The sequence below is a fragment of the Apteryx mantelli genome, chromosome 3 (genome assembly GCF_036417845.1).
Source record: "Apteryx mantelli isolate bAptMan1 chromosome 3, bAptMan1.hap1, whole genome shotgun sequence".
In the NCBI taxonomy this organism is placed as follows: domain Eukaryota; kingdom Metazoa; phylum Chordata; class Aves; order Apterygiformes; family Apterygidae; genus Apteryx; species Apteryx mantelli.
The window spans coordinates 50,037,007-50,053,089 of NC_089980.1; the positions used below are offsets into that span (position 1 = coordinate 50,037,007).

The 16,083-nt window shown below is 36.0% G+C and overlaps 1 protein-coding gene across 7 annotated transcripts in view; it reads left to right on the top strand.

The window, feature by feature from the left end:
* Positions 1–16,083, top strand: part of AKT3 (AKT serine/threonine kinase 3) — a 164,894-nt gene that overhangs the window by 97,652 nt on the left and 51,159 nt on the right. For all 7 annotated transcript variants that reach the window (XM_067293338.1, XM_067293343.1, XM_067293340.1 and 4 more), the window contains 3 exons: positions 7,093–7,224; positions 12,991–13,056; positions 14,735–14,803. In XM_067293338.1, coding sequence (XP_067149439.1) covers positions 7,093–7,224; positions 12,991–13,056; positions 14,735–14,803 — 267 coding nt within the window. The remainder of the gene's footprint in view (positions 1–7,092; positions 7,225–12,990; positions 13,057–14,734; positions 14,804–16,083) is intronic.

The window sequence follows — 16,083 nt, forward strand, 5'->3', positions numbered from 1 at the left end:
CAGCTTTGGAAGACTTCAGAGAAAGATTCTGAGAAGAGAACCGTATTATAGCAAAGTTATCATTTCCTCTGCATTAACAGAAAATGGGGAAAATATTTTTGTAAATTGTATTTTCTGGTTAAAGAACCATTCTCAGAAGCCTGATTTTTATGAAAGCTTTTATAGCAGATAATCAGAAACATTTCAGTTATAACTATTTAATGCATTTTTCTCTCCTTTTTTTTATATTGGGTTTATTTTAATTTCAGGGATTTTTTGCACATTGTGTCCTACATGTTTGTTTTGTCACCTGATCTTACATCTAAGCCCAGTGAATTTTGCTTGTGCATGCACCAGATGGTATGTGTATGAGTAGAAGAGCATAATCAGATTAACAAACAAGACAGAGGAGTGGGACTGTTCTTCTCTAAAAAGTGGTAAAAGGTTTGTAAAGAAAACAGTCTTAGAATATGGAACTTAATTTGAACAGACATGACAGCAGCATCCCTTGTCAGATTAGTTTGGAAAACCAAAAGACACTTTTTTTTGCGCAGATTTTTTTGAAAAATGGTATCAATGTGCAACTCCAGTTTTACAGTAATAGCTTCACTAAAATTTTGAGGAATGGAGATTGCTAGTGAACTGCTTTTATTCTTTGTTGTATTGTTCATTATGAGTAGAGTTTCTTCCTGTTGAAATCAGTTGCAAACTTCCAGTGGTATAATCATTGTGCATATGGAGAAATTTTTTACATGAATTCCTTGGTACCTGTTGTAGGGTGTATTCTTTTGAACAAAACACCCGTAGCTGGAGTAAATAGGTTTTACAGAAGACTGAACATAATATGGTTATTCGATTAATGCAGTTTCTTGTAGCCTCACTGCTTTTTCTTTGTTTACAGATTTATTTTTCGGGGTGTAGAAATGAATAAAGAATAGATGTTCAGAGGAAAACAAAAAACGATGTAATGAGGAAAAATTCAGATTCCTCAGAGTTCTGTAGGAATAAAACAGATGGAAGAATGATCAAGGGAAAAGAATGCAAACTTAGGGAAGCCTCCAAACTTGCTCACCTACATCCCACAGGTTTAGGAAATATTTGAATTTTTCCACCAGTTTTCTGTACAACTTTAGCTGTGGCGTGTGTGTTTTTATCTTCCAAGGTCTTATGTTCTTTGGCAGGCATATTGAATAACCCTGCACTGCATATCATCTCTAAGCCTTCTGCTAAGCTTCTAAAGAACAAGAGCATCAGGACACTTTATTCTTAGAACTAGCACTATTGCCATAACCTGCTGTTAAGCCACTGCTCAAAATCTTGCAAAACTGTTACCTTCCTTTTTTATGTCTCTCTTATTTTAATATGTATTCACCTAGCTTGCAGCTAGATTCATGACTGTTTTGGTGAATATTATGTAAGCAAATCTTGGATGAATGAGTCTTTCATTGGAACTGGCTTGCTGCCCTTAACATCATAGCCATGACTGTGGTCAGCTGAGTCAAGATCCTCCATCTGTGTACAGGCAGTGGACTGCTTTTTCTGGGCTGGCTTTGTTCAGGCTCTGATGGTCTCTCTAAATCCAGTCTCTCAAGGAAAAGTCAAGGAAGACTGTGTGGGAAAAATCTACCCCTCTTAGGCTGCTTATGGTCGCACAAATTTCCAACTATTAGAAGTGATAAAATGTTAGGATCACAAACTCAGTATTCTTTAGCAATAAAGCTGTTAGCTAGTCCCTGCAGGGTAGCGAGATAGCTTTATGAATGAAGATATAGAAGATTCTGCCCAGTTACTCATCTTCTTCCTGAATTGTGTTTCAGATGTGTTTTGGATTTTTCATGTGCTTTTGTCAATTTTCTGTGCTTTAGCATGAAGAATAGCAAGAAAGTTTCTTTGTGTGTTTTTGCTTTGTTATCACAGAACTGTTAAAATTGATGACCTCACTTACCAATACGCACTGTGACATTTGAGAAGTCTTACCTTCAGTTGAGGATGTATCACAAGTTGCATAGTGGTAGTCATCATGTGTTTTGATTACAACTTTGCATACTGTGTCATGCCAGTTAACCACAGTAAAAAGAATAATAATCTGAGGATGTTCTTTAAAAGAGTAAATTTTAGGATTTCTCAAACTAGCATGTGTGACCTTGAGTGTGTTTCAAACTTGACAGAAGTGAATTTTTTTGTGCAACTTTCGGGGGTTATGACCAATCAACAGTAGATTTCCAATGTAAGAAAGGTTGTGGTTGCATGGACAGGGGCATAACAAAGAAAATAGAAATTTCTTGAATCAGTGTTTGTGTATATGTGTGCATGTGCAGTAGACTTGTTTCTCCTTATACAGTAACTTTCTGATATTAATTGCAGTAACTTGTTTATATATTTTAGCTTTGGAATTTTAGTTTTGGAAGTGATGAATATGGGTGGAAAAAAAGTCCTTGAAAGGACTCCTCCTTGAGGAGGTTTAGATGAACTTATTATTCAAATTCCTTTCTATGCAGACTTTTTTTTTAAAAACATGTGTGACACCCTTTACTTATCACTATATTTTCTGATAAACTCTTGTAAATTCAATCTTAAGCAATAAATATTCTGATTAGATGGTTATTTCTAGTCTTGCAGTGAATGTTCTATCATGTACTTCTGTTTTGAAAATGCTCAGCTTTGGATTAATTGCAAGTGCCATTTTCTGTGAATTTATGAAGAAGCTACAGCTAATTATTATTGCCATTTCACTTGCACCCCATTCCTCTCAGTGATGGGAAGCAGTTTTATAGACTGACAGCAGTGTTTTCTAATACAGCCAACGTTCCCCACCTGCACAAGAAGCTCACATTCTACCACCTCTCCATCACTTACAGAATGTATTACTAACTTGGGAAAATGTCATATATTTATTTAACAGGTTACTTATAGAAGTAAGAAAAATAATTTTACAGGCAGGATCAAAGATAAAATAGGTTTTGGTAACAAGTCAGTATATACTAATTTAAAAGGTTCTGTTAAAAGACTGGAAACTTTTGACTTAAAAATGTTCACATACTCTGGTTCACAAACAAAATCTATGTAACAGTATTATTGTCTGTCTTCTACTAATTCTTGCCATTTTTACATTAATTACTCTTTGCATTGCTTATAGAGATCACGATAAGTCATGTGTGTTTTCCTCTTTCCTCCTGCCCAGAGAAGAAAGATGGCTCAAAATTATTTTAAGTGACAGTCTGCAGGAATGTGATTGGAGAAAGATAAAAAAGAAGAAATACTTAAAACCCTGATAAGTAAAGAGTTAATGTGTTGAAAGGATACCAGTGTGATAGTGAACATTTGCAAGGAATAGCTGAATTCGTATTTGGAATAAACAAAACTGAAATATTTCTAGAAAAGTAATGATTGTAGGCTTTGACTAAATATTAAAAAGATGGTTACAATACAGGTGGCATACTTCTCCTGAGCTTGAGCAGTGCTTATCTCTAGTTCTAAAATTTGTCCATAATCTACACCCCTAGAATTCACTATTATGAGCAGTTTCATTTTGGCAGAAAAAACCTTCATAACTCTTTGTTTGGTAATCACTAATAATTTATGCTGAATAAGCTATGAGCTTCTTGTATTAATAATAAGACTATACATGTGTTAATAATAGAACTACATTTGTACTCACCTGGTATTGTAGTTTTGTGCAGCTCTATTGTATTATACTAGTTTTGGAAAAATCAATCATTTAATTTCAACTTTACACTCACTTGTGTGGATTTGCTTAAGGTAATAAGTATATTGAGCCTCTGACAGCCCTCTTGCCCATATTTCTTACTGGGATAAGTGCAGTTTTGTTCTTCCTGATGTGAGGTGTATTTGTCAGCAAAACCAGATCTGTCAAACAGTGCAAATTGTCATGGTATGTTTAAGTGTGAGCAAAGAATGAAATTCTCCAAGGTCAGTTTGCTCAGAGGCTACCAATCATCCATCAGATGGAGGGGAAAGAAATCATTTCCTGTTGATTTAGCTAGAAAACTGGCATGTGCTAAGTGTTTTCTCATTAATAAAGCTTTGAAACATGCAGGTATGCAGATGCTACCTTAAGTAGTCTGTTGAAAACTTTTTACAGCCGAAGAGGTTTTAAGTTGCAGATTGAGCACTTAAAATCTAAGGTATTACAGCATTATTGTGGTTGGTGAAACTTTAATTCTAACCTTTATGTGAGCAGATTTCAAATTGACTCAAGAGTGAGCAATCACATAAATTATTTTTACGGTTTGACAAAGGACCTGAACACAGGAACCTTAGATTCACAGCAACAGTCTCATGCACTTGAACTTAGGGGAATGAATAATTTCAAAAATAAATTTTGCCATTTATTCTCTCTCCCAAGAGTGAATATATTTGGTTGTGCAATTTGTGATTGCCTCCCTGAAGACGTGTCCAGTAGCTCTGTACTACTGGAATGTGTGAGATACATAGGTACTATTAGAGGCGTTTCTACTAGGGATGAAGAAAATATTAATTCCATTGTGGAAGACAAATAAAAGTTTATCTGGAAGGGTAGTGTTCAAAAGCACTGCCTCAGCCTGCAGCTAGTGCAGGCTAGGAAGATGAAAGAAAAGGCAAATTCTCTTGCCTTCACACAACAGTATTAAAGATGTCTAACATAGCAAACTGAGACTCAGAGGGTGTATAATTACTGTTTATGAATGTTTTGAGGTGCATTATTCCCTGAGAAAGAAGAGGAGGGTAGTTTATACTACAGGTCAGTACTGTACTAGGAATCAATGAGCATACAGAGAGACTGCTGGAGAAAGGCCCAGAGTCTGAGAGTGAGAGTTTCCAGAATAGGCTCCCACTTCACAGAATAACAGAGAAAAAAATCAAGAAGAATCAGGATCACGCTGCACTTAAAGGATGCTTACTAAACTTGTGAAAGGGCTTGTGGTATAATCATCTATGGTGGCAACGACTGTGACTGAGTGATCATTAGATCTTTTTTCAAGTTGGAATCCCAGCTTCCGTTTCCATCACTGGAAGCCCTAGAGGTTAGAGACTGAGTATTCAAGGTATATATTTTGTACATTAACTTCCAAAGTTATATGTCCGTGCAGTTGTGCTTTTAATTACTCCTTTCTAAAAGACAAGGCTTTCTTCAGAAAATCACCTGAAATGCTCTTGTGCAGCTCCTGGGATGCCGAGCAGAATAAGAATTTGCTTTGCTTAGAGAAGGAGATGATTATTTGATCAACAGTAAGGCTTATGGAATGCACAGAGATACTAACATAAGCATTAAAAGACGCAAGTCTAGGGCCTGTGTTTATCTGGCTCTCAACCAAATATACCTTATCTCCAGTGAAGTTATTTTAGGGGGATTGGGAAGCAGATCTTCTTTTCCTTTTATTTTGCTGCCTCCTATCCATGTAAGTTACTATTTGAGATATGTTGAGCTGTTAAAAATCGACCAACTGTATTTGTATTGAATACATTATATTTTTAATATCCATAAAGGTAAACTTTTCACTTTTTTACCTAGAGGGCAATACAGATGCATCTAATGTACATGAAACATGAACAAACAAAACTTGATAAGAAAACGTGTTGGAACTAGAAAACTCCATTGAGACTACTTTTCTGCTCAAGCAAAGTAAGAATGAGAAATACCTGCTTCTCCAAGAGGAACACTGCATTTAGGGGATGGTGTTGTCTTTTAGAGCTTATAAATGCTCTTCTCTGAGTAAAATCTCCCTGGATTTCCTGAAATATATGGTTTTTAAAGCCCTTTTTACACAAATTTTTCAATATCGAAAGAGAGACAGCTTCTGAAGTGGAATATTCTGTATGGGTTTTAAGTTGGTACCTGTTCAGTTGTTACTCACATTTCTGTCAATTTATTTGTACCTTTTATCTAAAGATAAGTTGAGATAGTATAGAATGATAATCAGTTCAAGGCCTGAAGGATTCAGCAGCTCCGATCTCTTTGCATGGCACTCCTTAAAGGTCGAGGTATCTGGGTGCCTGAGCTGGCTGGATGTGTTGATGTGGTGCTGCACCCCAGCTAATAACAGCATGCTGAAAGATGTGCTGTGGAAACACATGGTGGAAGCAAGCTAGTGGCCCTGAGCTGGCAAAATAAACCCTGCTGTCAATCCAAGGTGACCTGTGAAGAGCTACTCTGTTGCCACTGTTTTATGCTTCACAGTGTGTCAAGCAGATTTTCTACCCTGATCTCTGCATCTAATGCATAGACTGTAGGGTTAGATACTCCTGAGCTAGCTGTGAAATAAACTTGCAGAACTAAGCTGATTATTGACTCAAGCTTTGTGCTCATGAAAGTGGCTAAACTGCCTTTGGATCTGAAATGGCCTGGTCATATCCTTTCTGTGTGCAGCGCTCCACTTGAGCTGATCAGCCTACTTGACTCAAAGTGGCTCATGTGTGAAACCAGCTCTTGGATGCATGTTGGTGGTGTGTTTACCCTGCAAAGCTAGAGCAACAGTGGATACTTGAAAGGTCTCTGTAATTGAGTTACATGAAAGACTAAAATGTGCCCCCTTCTCCTTTTTGGAGCCAGATGGATCAATGTAAAAACCATGTAACAGTAATCTGTACTCAAAAATTTTTAAAAGTTATCTTCTAATGCAAAATAACAGACTATTGTGATGTTTTACTGGTATAGTATTCTGGTGAGGATCATGTATGATTCAAAAAAGCCATCAGTACAGTGGTTGGTGTTAAAAATGTGGTGGATTAATAGATTTTCAGTGCAGGAGTTGAGAGGCTCTCTTAGAAATGGAGAGGTCATGAAATACTGGTATAGGCTAAAAATTTCTTCTGTATGTGCTTTCTAAAAATAAGCCTGTCTGTGTAGTATACTGTACAGTAATTCAGAGAACTATAATAATAGTATTGAACAATACTTGTGGTTCAAGGATACAGTTCACTATTATGAACTTAATACCTATTTAAGTTATTAAATACTGTAGGCAAGGGCAACTTAGGCAAGTTTACCTATTTGTCTAAATTGTTCTTGCCTTTATATTGATAATACCATTTGGTCGTATGCAGACAAATTTGTGTGCATACTGGAACTGCATACCATAAGTCTTGCTAATCCTTGTTCTTTTCTCCATATAGACAATGAGTGATTTTGACTATTTAAAGCTACTCGGCAAAGGCACGTTTGGCAAAGTTATTCTGGTCCGAGAGAAGGCTAGTGGGAAATACTACGCTATGAAGATTTTGAAAAAAGAAGTCATTATTGCGAAGGTAAGGAAGGGTATAGTTATAATATTGTGTCAAAATTTTCAATGGCATAATCAATACCTAATACATGAGATGTGTCTGGTTTTTGGTGGTAACTGAATTTCTATAGAAATGTGTGTGTATCTTCAGAAAACAAGAGTATGAAGCATTCTTTATGTGTACACATTTTGCATGCCTTCCACTGGCTTAAAATCTGGAGTGTGCTAAAGTGTTGAGAGAGTTTGCTGTGAGCGAAGATAGTACAATCCAAGTTTAAAACAAGTAAAAGTGCATTGTAGGGTATATTACTTAAATTTTTTTTTCTAAGTGAACTGCAAGTCTGTTCAGATAAATACAATTAGTTTCATAGGCTTATGCTCTGTTCCTGTTATATTAGATTAAGTAGCTATTCATAGGAATAGCATTTTCATTTTTTCAGTTTGTGAGGAACAAGAAAAGTCTGAAGTTGATATCTGAAGAGATGATATTAAACTGACACTGTCCAGTCACGTAAAGTTGGTTAGGTCAGCATTATTAACTCTTATGCATAATCACAATTTTATGCAATTTAAACTTGAAGATCATTTACTCTGAGTTTTGTTCCTGGAATTCTCAAGTTCCAAATCCCATTTGCACAGAAGAAATTGAAAGCAAACCCCCTACATTTTCTACCAGCATGATGCAATTAAAAGTAATCTCAATTATTAAGTAAGGAGATTTTTGAGGGTTATGGGTCTGACTCAAGATTTTTTGAATTGGGACTAACAATACCAGTATTCCTAAAAACTGAATGTGAATAGCAACTGTCTTGGATTATATATATTTTATTTTAAAATATCCTTCATGTTTTTCCAACCAAGGAGTTGTGCAGTCTATATATTTATCTGTCTGTCACTGACCTTCTAATAACTTTTGAATCTGTTGACCAATTTCAATTAAATTTGATAGAGGAATAGTGACCTCAAAGATAATTGCATTCCTTTTGAACTTCATGAAAATCAGCTTGTGTGGAGTGGAGAGACCTAAATGCGTGTCTTCAGTGGAGAAGAGGTGGGCCTGTGAGTTCTGCTTGCCCTTAGCAGCCAGCCCACATGTGCTGGCAGGCCAGTCGATGTGTATGGTTTGGACTAACCACAGCAGAGAGGGCCCTTTTCTTCTTGGTAATCAGGAGAAATGGGAAGAAGCTAGGGTATCGCCTCTTCTGTGTTCTCCTGAGTCTGAACAAAAGCGAGCATCTCAGTGGCCTGTCTTGAAAGCCTTTCTAAATTACAGCAAGCTCTTGAGGTTACCATATGGGCCTCAGAGTCTGTATGGTGCAGCATGATGCATTTCTGTCTCCAACATGAACACCTTTCCCCAGTGCTCTGCTCACCCACAGCATTTGGAGGTTACTTAGGGGATCCTTACATCTAACTTCTGTGAGTTCCTGTTCTGCCTCTGCTCTTTTGTACCTTTCAAGCCCTTTTGAACATTGTCATGAGTATTTCAGCCCATTTCTTTATATCAGTAAAACAAAAAAAGTCATATTTTAATTCTCTCTCTCTTTTTTTTTTTTTTTTTACATTGATGGCTACTACAGTATCAGTAGTTAAAAAGTTAAAACTGTTTCTTAACTGACTAACTTTGTCTTTCTCTGTTTAGCAAAAATTGCTGTTGATTAAACTATTTAGAAAGCCAGAGAAATTCTGATGAGAGGGATGCAACTCTTTGTTGATCTGTCTACCTGAAAACCGCAAATAGTTCAGTTATATATTGGACATAACCTAGCACTCACTGAAGCAGACCAGGGTCTGTTTTTGTGCCTGTTTGTGTTTCCTTCGACTAACAAGAAGATTCAGTGTCTGAGGAAACAAACCTTTCATCCTATGATGAAAAATGGAGCATCTCATTCTTCTGAATTTGGCTTCCTTAGAACTGTAATTCGTTTTTGAAAGGAGTTCTTTTAAGTTTTCCATAGTAGAGTTGTATGTTGATGAGAAATTGATGAAGGAATAAAAAATAGACTCTACGTGGGTCTTCACAAATGAAGCGATCATATTTTTCCCTTGTAGCCACCAAGTACCAGTTTTCCACTCCTCCCAAAACCGAAAACAAAAGTTAACTTTAGCCTGAACAGTTGGCTTAGCTGGCTCGCCCAGTTTGTGTGCAACTGTGTGCCATGGGGATTTATAAATAACATTTAACTCTGAAGAACAGTGTTAGCAATCATGTCACAGATAGAATAGATCTGCAGTACCTGCTCAGCTTATAGTGCGATATAATACTCACTAAAGAAAGTCCCGTCTGTAATAGTAAGTACAATATGAGACAGGAATGTGGTGCATTGGCAACTGTATATAGAAGATTGTATAGCATCTGCCCAGTTCAGACTAAATCTATTAATCCTAAGTTTTCATGACAGACTAAAATTTGACTTGTCAGGAAACTACTACCAGTATTACAAACTTTGGGACAATGCCAGAAAAACTGGCCATTGCCAGCCACTGAGGTTATAAACAAAAGCCTTGTATCTGTGAAAATGATTAGATTTTAACTGCTCTCCTGGTAAAAAGTAATGGATCTAAATTCTGCATGTGAATTGAAGTGTTGCTTTTTCTACTTGATTTTGATCTAAACTTCATGATTCATATGGAGAAATGATAGGATCCCTGTTTTACGATAAGGATAATAGCAGTTTACCTAGGCTGAAGATTTACTCAAATGATAACTTCTAAAGAGTGAGATTTCCAAAAACAGTCAATATTGTCTCATTGTGTCTTCATTAAGAGCAATAAAGTCAGTAGCAGATCAATGTTTTGTTTTTGAAAACAAACAAAAAGTGCCCTACAGTAAAACTAGTGAAAAAGTGTAAATCCTTAGCTTGTGCTTTAATAGTTTTGAAAGTTGTACCATATTTTAAAAGTAGAAGTAAAGTGAAATAAGAATTAAAACAACAATTATCATAGTGTAAAAAATCTCTAAAAGGATACAGTACAATGCTATGCATGTGTGTATTAAGTTTCCTCATAGGTAAGTTCGTAATTCTGTATTCAGGTCATTAACATATAATGGAAGCTTTTGGAGTTGACATTTCCAGAAATTGAGCCAACATCTAACTAAATTACATTTCCTGTTTAAATTTTTTTTTTTAAATTTTGGACATTATAAATTGTTGGGAGTTTACAAATATTGCACTGATCTCCCTACTTTTTTGGCCTGCAGCCTGAATCTGAGCATAAACTCTTTTTTCTATATCACCAGTTGAAGACGTTTTGTAGACTAAATTAGATCACTGAAGAGCAGAATAAAAATAGGTGGCAAGTCTGTTGAATTTGTTTTCACAAAGCCACTGTTTGTTACAGACTGTAACAAACTTACTCCAATCCTAGATGAAGTACTTTATTTAGTTTTGCTATATGAATGTTAAAGTTTGTACATTTTCAGTAACTCCTTAATTAACAGATACATTTTGTAATTTATTGTGGCTCTTTTTGTTGAAGCCTGATGGCCTTAGAGTCATTTTGTTGGGTGAAGACTTAGCAGGTCCAGTTTTCAGAGTAAAAAAGAGCTTTAACACAGGGCTCCCTCTTGCCTTCCTGTTCCTAATAATTTGGGATTTTGGATTCTGTCTCTTTTCAGTAGCAATATGGAAATGGATTATTGTTTGGCTGGCAGAAAATGCCAGTGGTACCTGAGGTTTCTAGGGATGTGAACAAAAACAGATATTTAAGCTTTGGGGAAGTGTTGAGAAGTTTTATGAAGTTAATGGAATAGAAAAAAATCTAAGAATAAAAAAGTAAATTAAAGTTCACATTGTGTTAAGATTTATTTTTGTCAGGCTAGAAACATTCTTTTCTGGTCCCATGGAGCTGAGGCTTTTTTCTGATGCCGTCCCCTGCCTTTTTCCTTTTCCTTCCTAGTCTGAGGATCCCATCCAGAATATGCCCTGGGGAAGGATGCCTAGCAAGGTAGCTGCAAAGGGCAGACTAAGGGTGCGGAGGCTGCCAGCTGCCGCGGAGATGAGCAGCTTCCTCTTAGGCAGGGGCCCGAGATGAGAGATAGCAGTAGTGGAGAGGAGGTGGCTCCCTGCAGCCCTGGCTGTGCTCTCTACGCTGCCTGCTCCCTCCGGTTAAAGCTCCCACTGCTGCCCTCAGCACACCGCAGGACCCCGTTTCCGATTGCCGCGTCTCCTCAGCCAGCCCTTCCTCCAGTTCCTTCTGCCCCATTGACGGTTGTTCATCTGTCTGTTAAAAAACCTTCAGGAAAATAGCTGTGTGCTGAGGCAACAGAGAGGGAAAACCCTTTTGCATTTGTTCATACATGGCAATAAATACAGTAAATTTACATTCATGTTTTTGGTTGGTTCCCCCCCCCCGCAAGATGAGAAGCATATTCACAAAGCCTAGGATACAGCTTAGAAAGTTGCTTCATATCACCATTCTTTATATGAAAAACTTCTAAAAAATATGCTGGAAAATCTAGACATTTCTCACTGAACTGTTTTTTGTTTTTCTTCCAGTATGTGGTTGTAGTATACACTCGGTGTTGCACTGCTATTCAGCTAAATGGCATCATAATTTATTACTACTAATTCTGTTGTTATTTTTTATCTTCCTATTTTGACAATTTTTAAAGTGTAATTTAAAACTCATGACATCTGTGTTTACTTTGTAGTTTAATAATACCTTATCTTCATAGCATGGTCTGATAGGCATGTGCAGTTCAGTAATGTCATATTGGTATTATTTATACCAATATTAAAGTACATTCTGACTAAATATATTTCCTTATATAGGATTAATGTTGCCATTTGAGTCACACTAGGCTAGTCTTCAATTTAGTGTAATGGTTAGCAGCGCCCGAAGGGACAGTGACAGGGTGTCCTGTGCCCCAGGGGAGCTCCTGAGGGAGAGGGAAGCTGCCAGGAAACCCGCGTGGGTCCAACACCTGCATCGACAGCCACCGGCTCTGAGAAGGACTGAAGGAGTTTCTTTCCCTTTGGCCTGGGACCCGCTGTGGTCCCCATCATGTCGATTCAACCACAGGAGAGGATGGCTACCCCTCGCCAAATTGCCCCACTTCTAATACTTAGTTGAAAAAGGGAAAGGGGATCCTGCAGCCTCGCTCCCTGGATAAGGTCTGCATCCCCAAGGAGGAGTACAGATCCTGTCTGAGAAGCACCACTCTGGTGGGCTTTTTTTTTTTTTTTTTAGGAGAGTGCAGAAAGTTGAGGGGTGATTTTTGTATTGCCACTCTTACTTTGACTAAATTGTTTTGGAAACAAAACAAGCCTCTAGCATTACTTAATATTAGGCTATGTTAGACTCTGTTATGTAGTTGCCTTCAGTTACTATCTTTGTACATTTCTTGCAAATTTATTTTCTCTCTCTATATATATTATTTAGATGCTTCATATCAGAACTGCAAGGTTCTGATGATTATATTTTTAAACCATCAGATTCGTAATTATTTCTTCCTGCCCTGTGTTGGGTATAATAATTAAAGTTTTTTTGTTTGTTTGTTTTTTAAGAAAATTAAATGCAATATGTTAAATTGTATTTTGCCAAATAACTTTAATTACTTTAAAAGCTCTTTTTCAAAACACATGAATACTTGAGCTTTTTGTTTCTTTTCATATTTTGCTAAAGTGAACAGGTTCATTCATTTTACAAATCTATAGTGTCCCTTGCTCTTTTTTGAAGTATTGAATCATATAACAAATAATAGTCATAATGTAATCATCATCATAACTAATTAAATACAATTTTTTGTCTTAATTCAGACTTGTTCCTTGTACTCTTTATTTCTTAGGATGAAGTGGCTCATACTCTTACAGAAAGCAGAGTATTGAAAAACACCAGACACCCTTTTTTAACAGTAAGTATTAGGAATTAATTTGAAGTACATTGTAACAGGTAATTTTCAACATGATGGATATTCCATTATGACCCTATTTTACAAACAGATGTTGAAGTCTTTCTTGTCATGATCTGTAAACAAGCAATAGATATCCTGTGTTTATGATACCTTTTATTAGAATATGTATTTAAGAGTACATTTCAGAAATAAAGTATCCTTTATTTTGTAAAGCTTAACTGTACTGAAAACAAATCTGTTTAATTGTGGAATGTAACGGTTGTGCAATTTTTGTGACTTTCTTTGTATATGAGCACTGTTTTTTTACTAAGTTATGGATTTCACATAGTTGTCAAGGAAGTTTTTTTTACAAATAAAATTTAAAACTAGTAAGAATTGAATAACATAAAATAACTATTCGTTCAGCATAAGGAATGCATGGAGACACAAAACTCATACACTACTGCTTCAATATTTGTGTCTTTATAGAGATAATATTATTTTATAGGAAGCAAAATATTGAAAAGAAGATGAGAATTTTGAGATTCATGGCAAATTATGTTTGATAATTTTAATTTTAAAACTGACTTCCTTCTGTAGAAGGAATTCTCATTCCTCTCCTTCAAGAATGCATCAGAAAATATTTGCATTGATTTCAAAAGATAATTAACACCTTGTCATTTTAAGATAGGGAAAAAAGATATTTTTCTGTATTAAACAAGGTATAATGTGAAAACTGGTCTTGATATATAAAGTTATAAATGAACTCTTCAGAAAGTAGGGCACGTATAATGTATTGACATTGTTGTTTGACCAAGATATTCTTGGAAATTCAGTCAAGAAAAATGAGATTTCTAGAAGTTTCTGAAGTATTAGAGTATAAAGATAAGCAAGAATATGCATAATTCTAATCTGGTCATGTAACAATGCCACTGCAGCTACATCTTTATATCTTTCTAATTTTATTTTAAAAATATTTTAAAGACATACAGTATTTAAGTCATGTGTATCCTTATGATTTTAAGTGTAGTTCTACTGCATTTCATCTGTTGAGGCCGAATCTGCATCAGCAGGTTTTCACTGGTATCATTTTTTCCAAGTGCAGTCAGACAAACCTTGATACATTAAAAAATTTAGTTAAGATAATAGCGTCTGTTATAATTTTAAAATTATACATCAATAAATATATTCATTTGCCACTTACTGCTTTCAATGTTGCATAGTACTTTAAAATAGAGAGTCCTCGCTTTGGAAGTGAAAGCAGGCCAGAGGTGAAGATCACTTGTAAGATTTTACTGGAGAGAAAGAAAGAAGGTGGTGTGGTAATCTCTCTCTACATGGGCGTTGTGGATGTTGACATCGTAAAATATTAAAATAATCAGTGAGGATATCTGGTACGTGTGGGAGTAAGGCAGAAATGGAGTACAGAATTGTGTATTTTAATAGCAATTTAGTGTTTTGTTATAATAAACATGCTATTTTGATATTAATGAACACTTTGTAGAAATGAGCAAGATGTGGAGATTTTTGTGTAATTTCTCCTCAAACTTCAGTTAGAATAATTAAGGATGATGAGAACTTTTAGGAAGTCGGAATTGTTTGTTTAACAGGATAAAATTAAGTTTGTTACAGTTTAACTGCAAGAAATCAGGTTGATACATGATGATAATTGATTTGGTTTTGCTGTTTTCTTTGCAAGTCCTTGAAATATTCCTTCCAGACAAAGGATCGTTTGTGTTTTGTGATGGAGTATGTTAATGGAGGAGAGGTAAGTTTAAAAAAAACATTCTGCACTTGTAGTGGTAGTGTTGTTACTGGGTAACGCTTTAAAGGATATTCTTTTTCTTGTGTTTTTTTGCTCTCTAGTATCTTCGAAGGTTTTTCATTTACAAATTTTTGCTGGATTGATTATTACAAAAAGAAAAATATGTAGACATTTTTTATAATCATGCCGTCAAAAGTACTTTCCATTTCTGAAAAATGAAACCATTGTATTTTGAAAGATAATTTCATGATAGAGAAATATTTTCAGAGTTAAAAGAAATTTTCTGATTGTTTTTTCTTCAAGCATATTGTAGCATACTCTTCTACAAAGTGGTTGTGATCTAGTGCAAACAAACAAAAATAATATTTACTAATCTTGCTTTTGTCCCAGTGTGAAATATCAGTTCTGTTCTTTGCTATAGCCATTGTAAATGTCTAGGAGAAAAGAGTAGAGGGTTCGTACTTCTCAATACTTCTGTCCTCTTCACTTGCTCTGCACTCTGGAAATTTAAATTGAAGCGCAAAACTTTTTATGGTGTCTTACTTTGATTTAAGCATTTGCTGTCCTTAACTGTTTACTGAAAAATGGAATATGGAAAAGTATGCTAGTCAAGTGGAAGTAAAAAAATTACAGTCTAAGCAGAAGGCCTTTATCTGCCTTTTAAGTGGTGTTTGCCATGCAGACTGTATCTCATTACAGCATGAACTGGGGGAATTCCTTATTTTGTGTACTATATGCTGCATTAGGACAGGACAGGACTAAGTGTTTGCCCTAGCTTTTTTATAATTCTTCTTTCAGGAATTGTTGCAGCATGGTGTCGTGTTTTGCATTATCCTTTTTGCTGCCTTTTCCTGCAACAAAGCTTTCTTCAACTGTAATCCGAATGCCTGAGAGCCCCGAGAGTGCCTGCCTTCCATTCATGACTGGCACCTTTCTGGGCCTGCTTTGACACCCATTTGCATTCTAACTTGTCCCTGGCTACCAAACGTGGTGGTATAGGGTTTTCATACGGGAGGGTGTCTTGTTTAACTCAATCTGTATAAACCATGTTCTGGACATGACAGGCAGCGAATCGTTTTGGCTAGATGAACTAGATACGAAATCTCCCTCAATGGCAGTGGGATAATGGCCTTCCATTGAACACTCAGCTCGGTTATATGGGGTTAAATTTATCTCACCGCTATTAAGCCAATGCTACTTACAGTGAGTTTTAAAGGCAATTCCTTGTAGACTAGTATATTCTGCTTAGTTTTCTCTGTATAAGAGATTGTTGCATTTCAGTA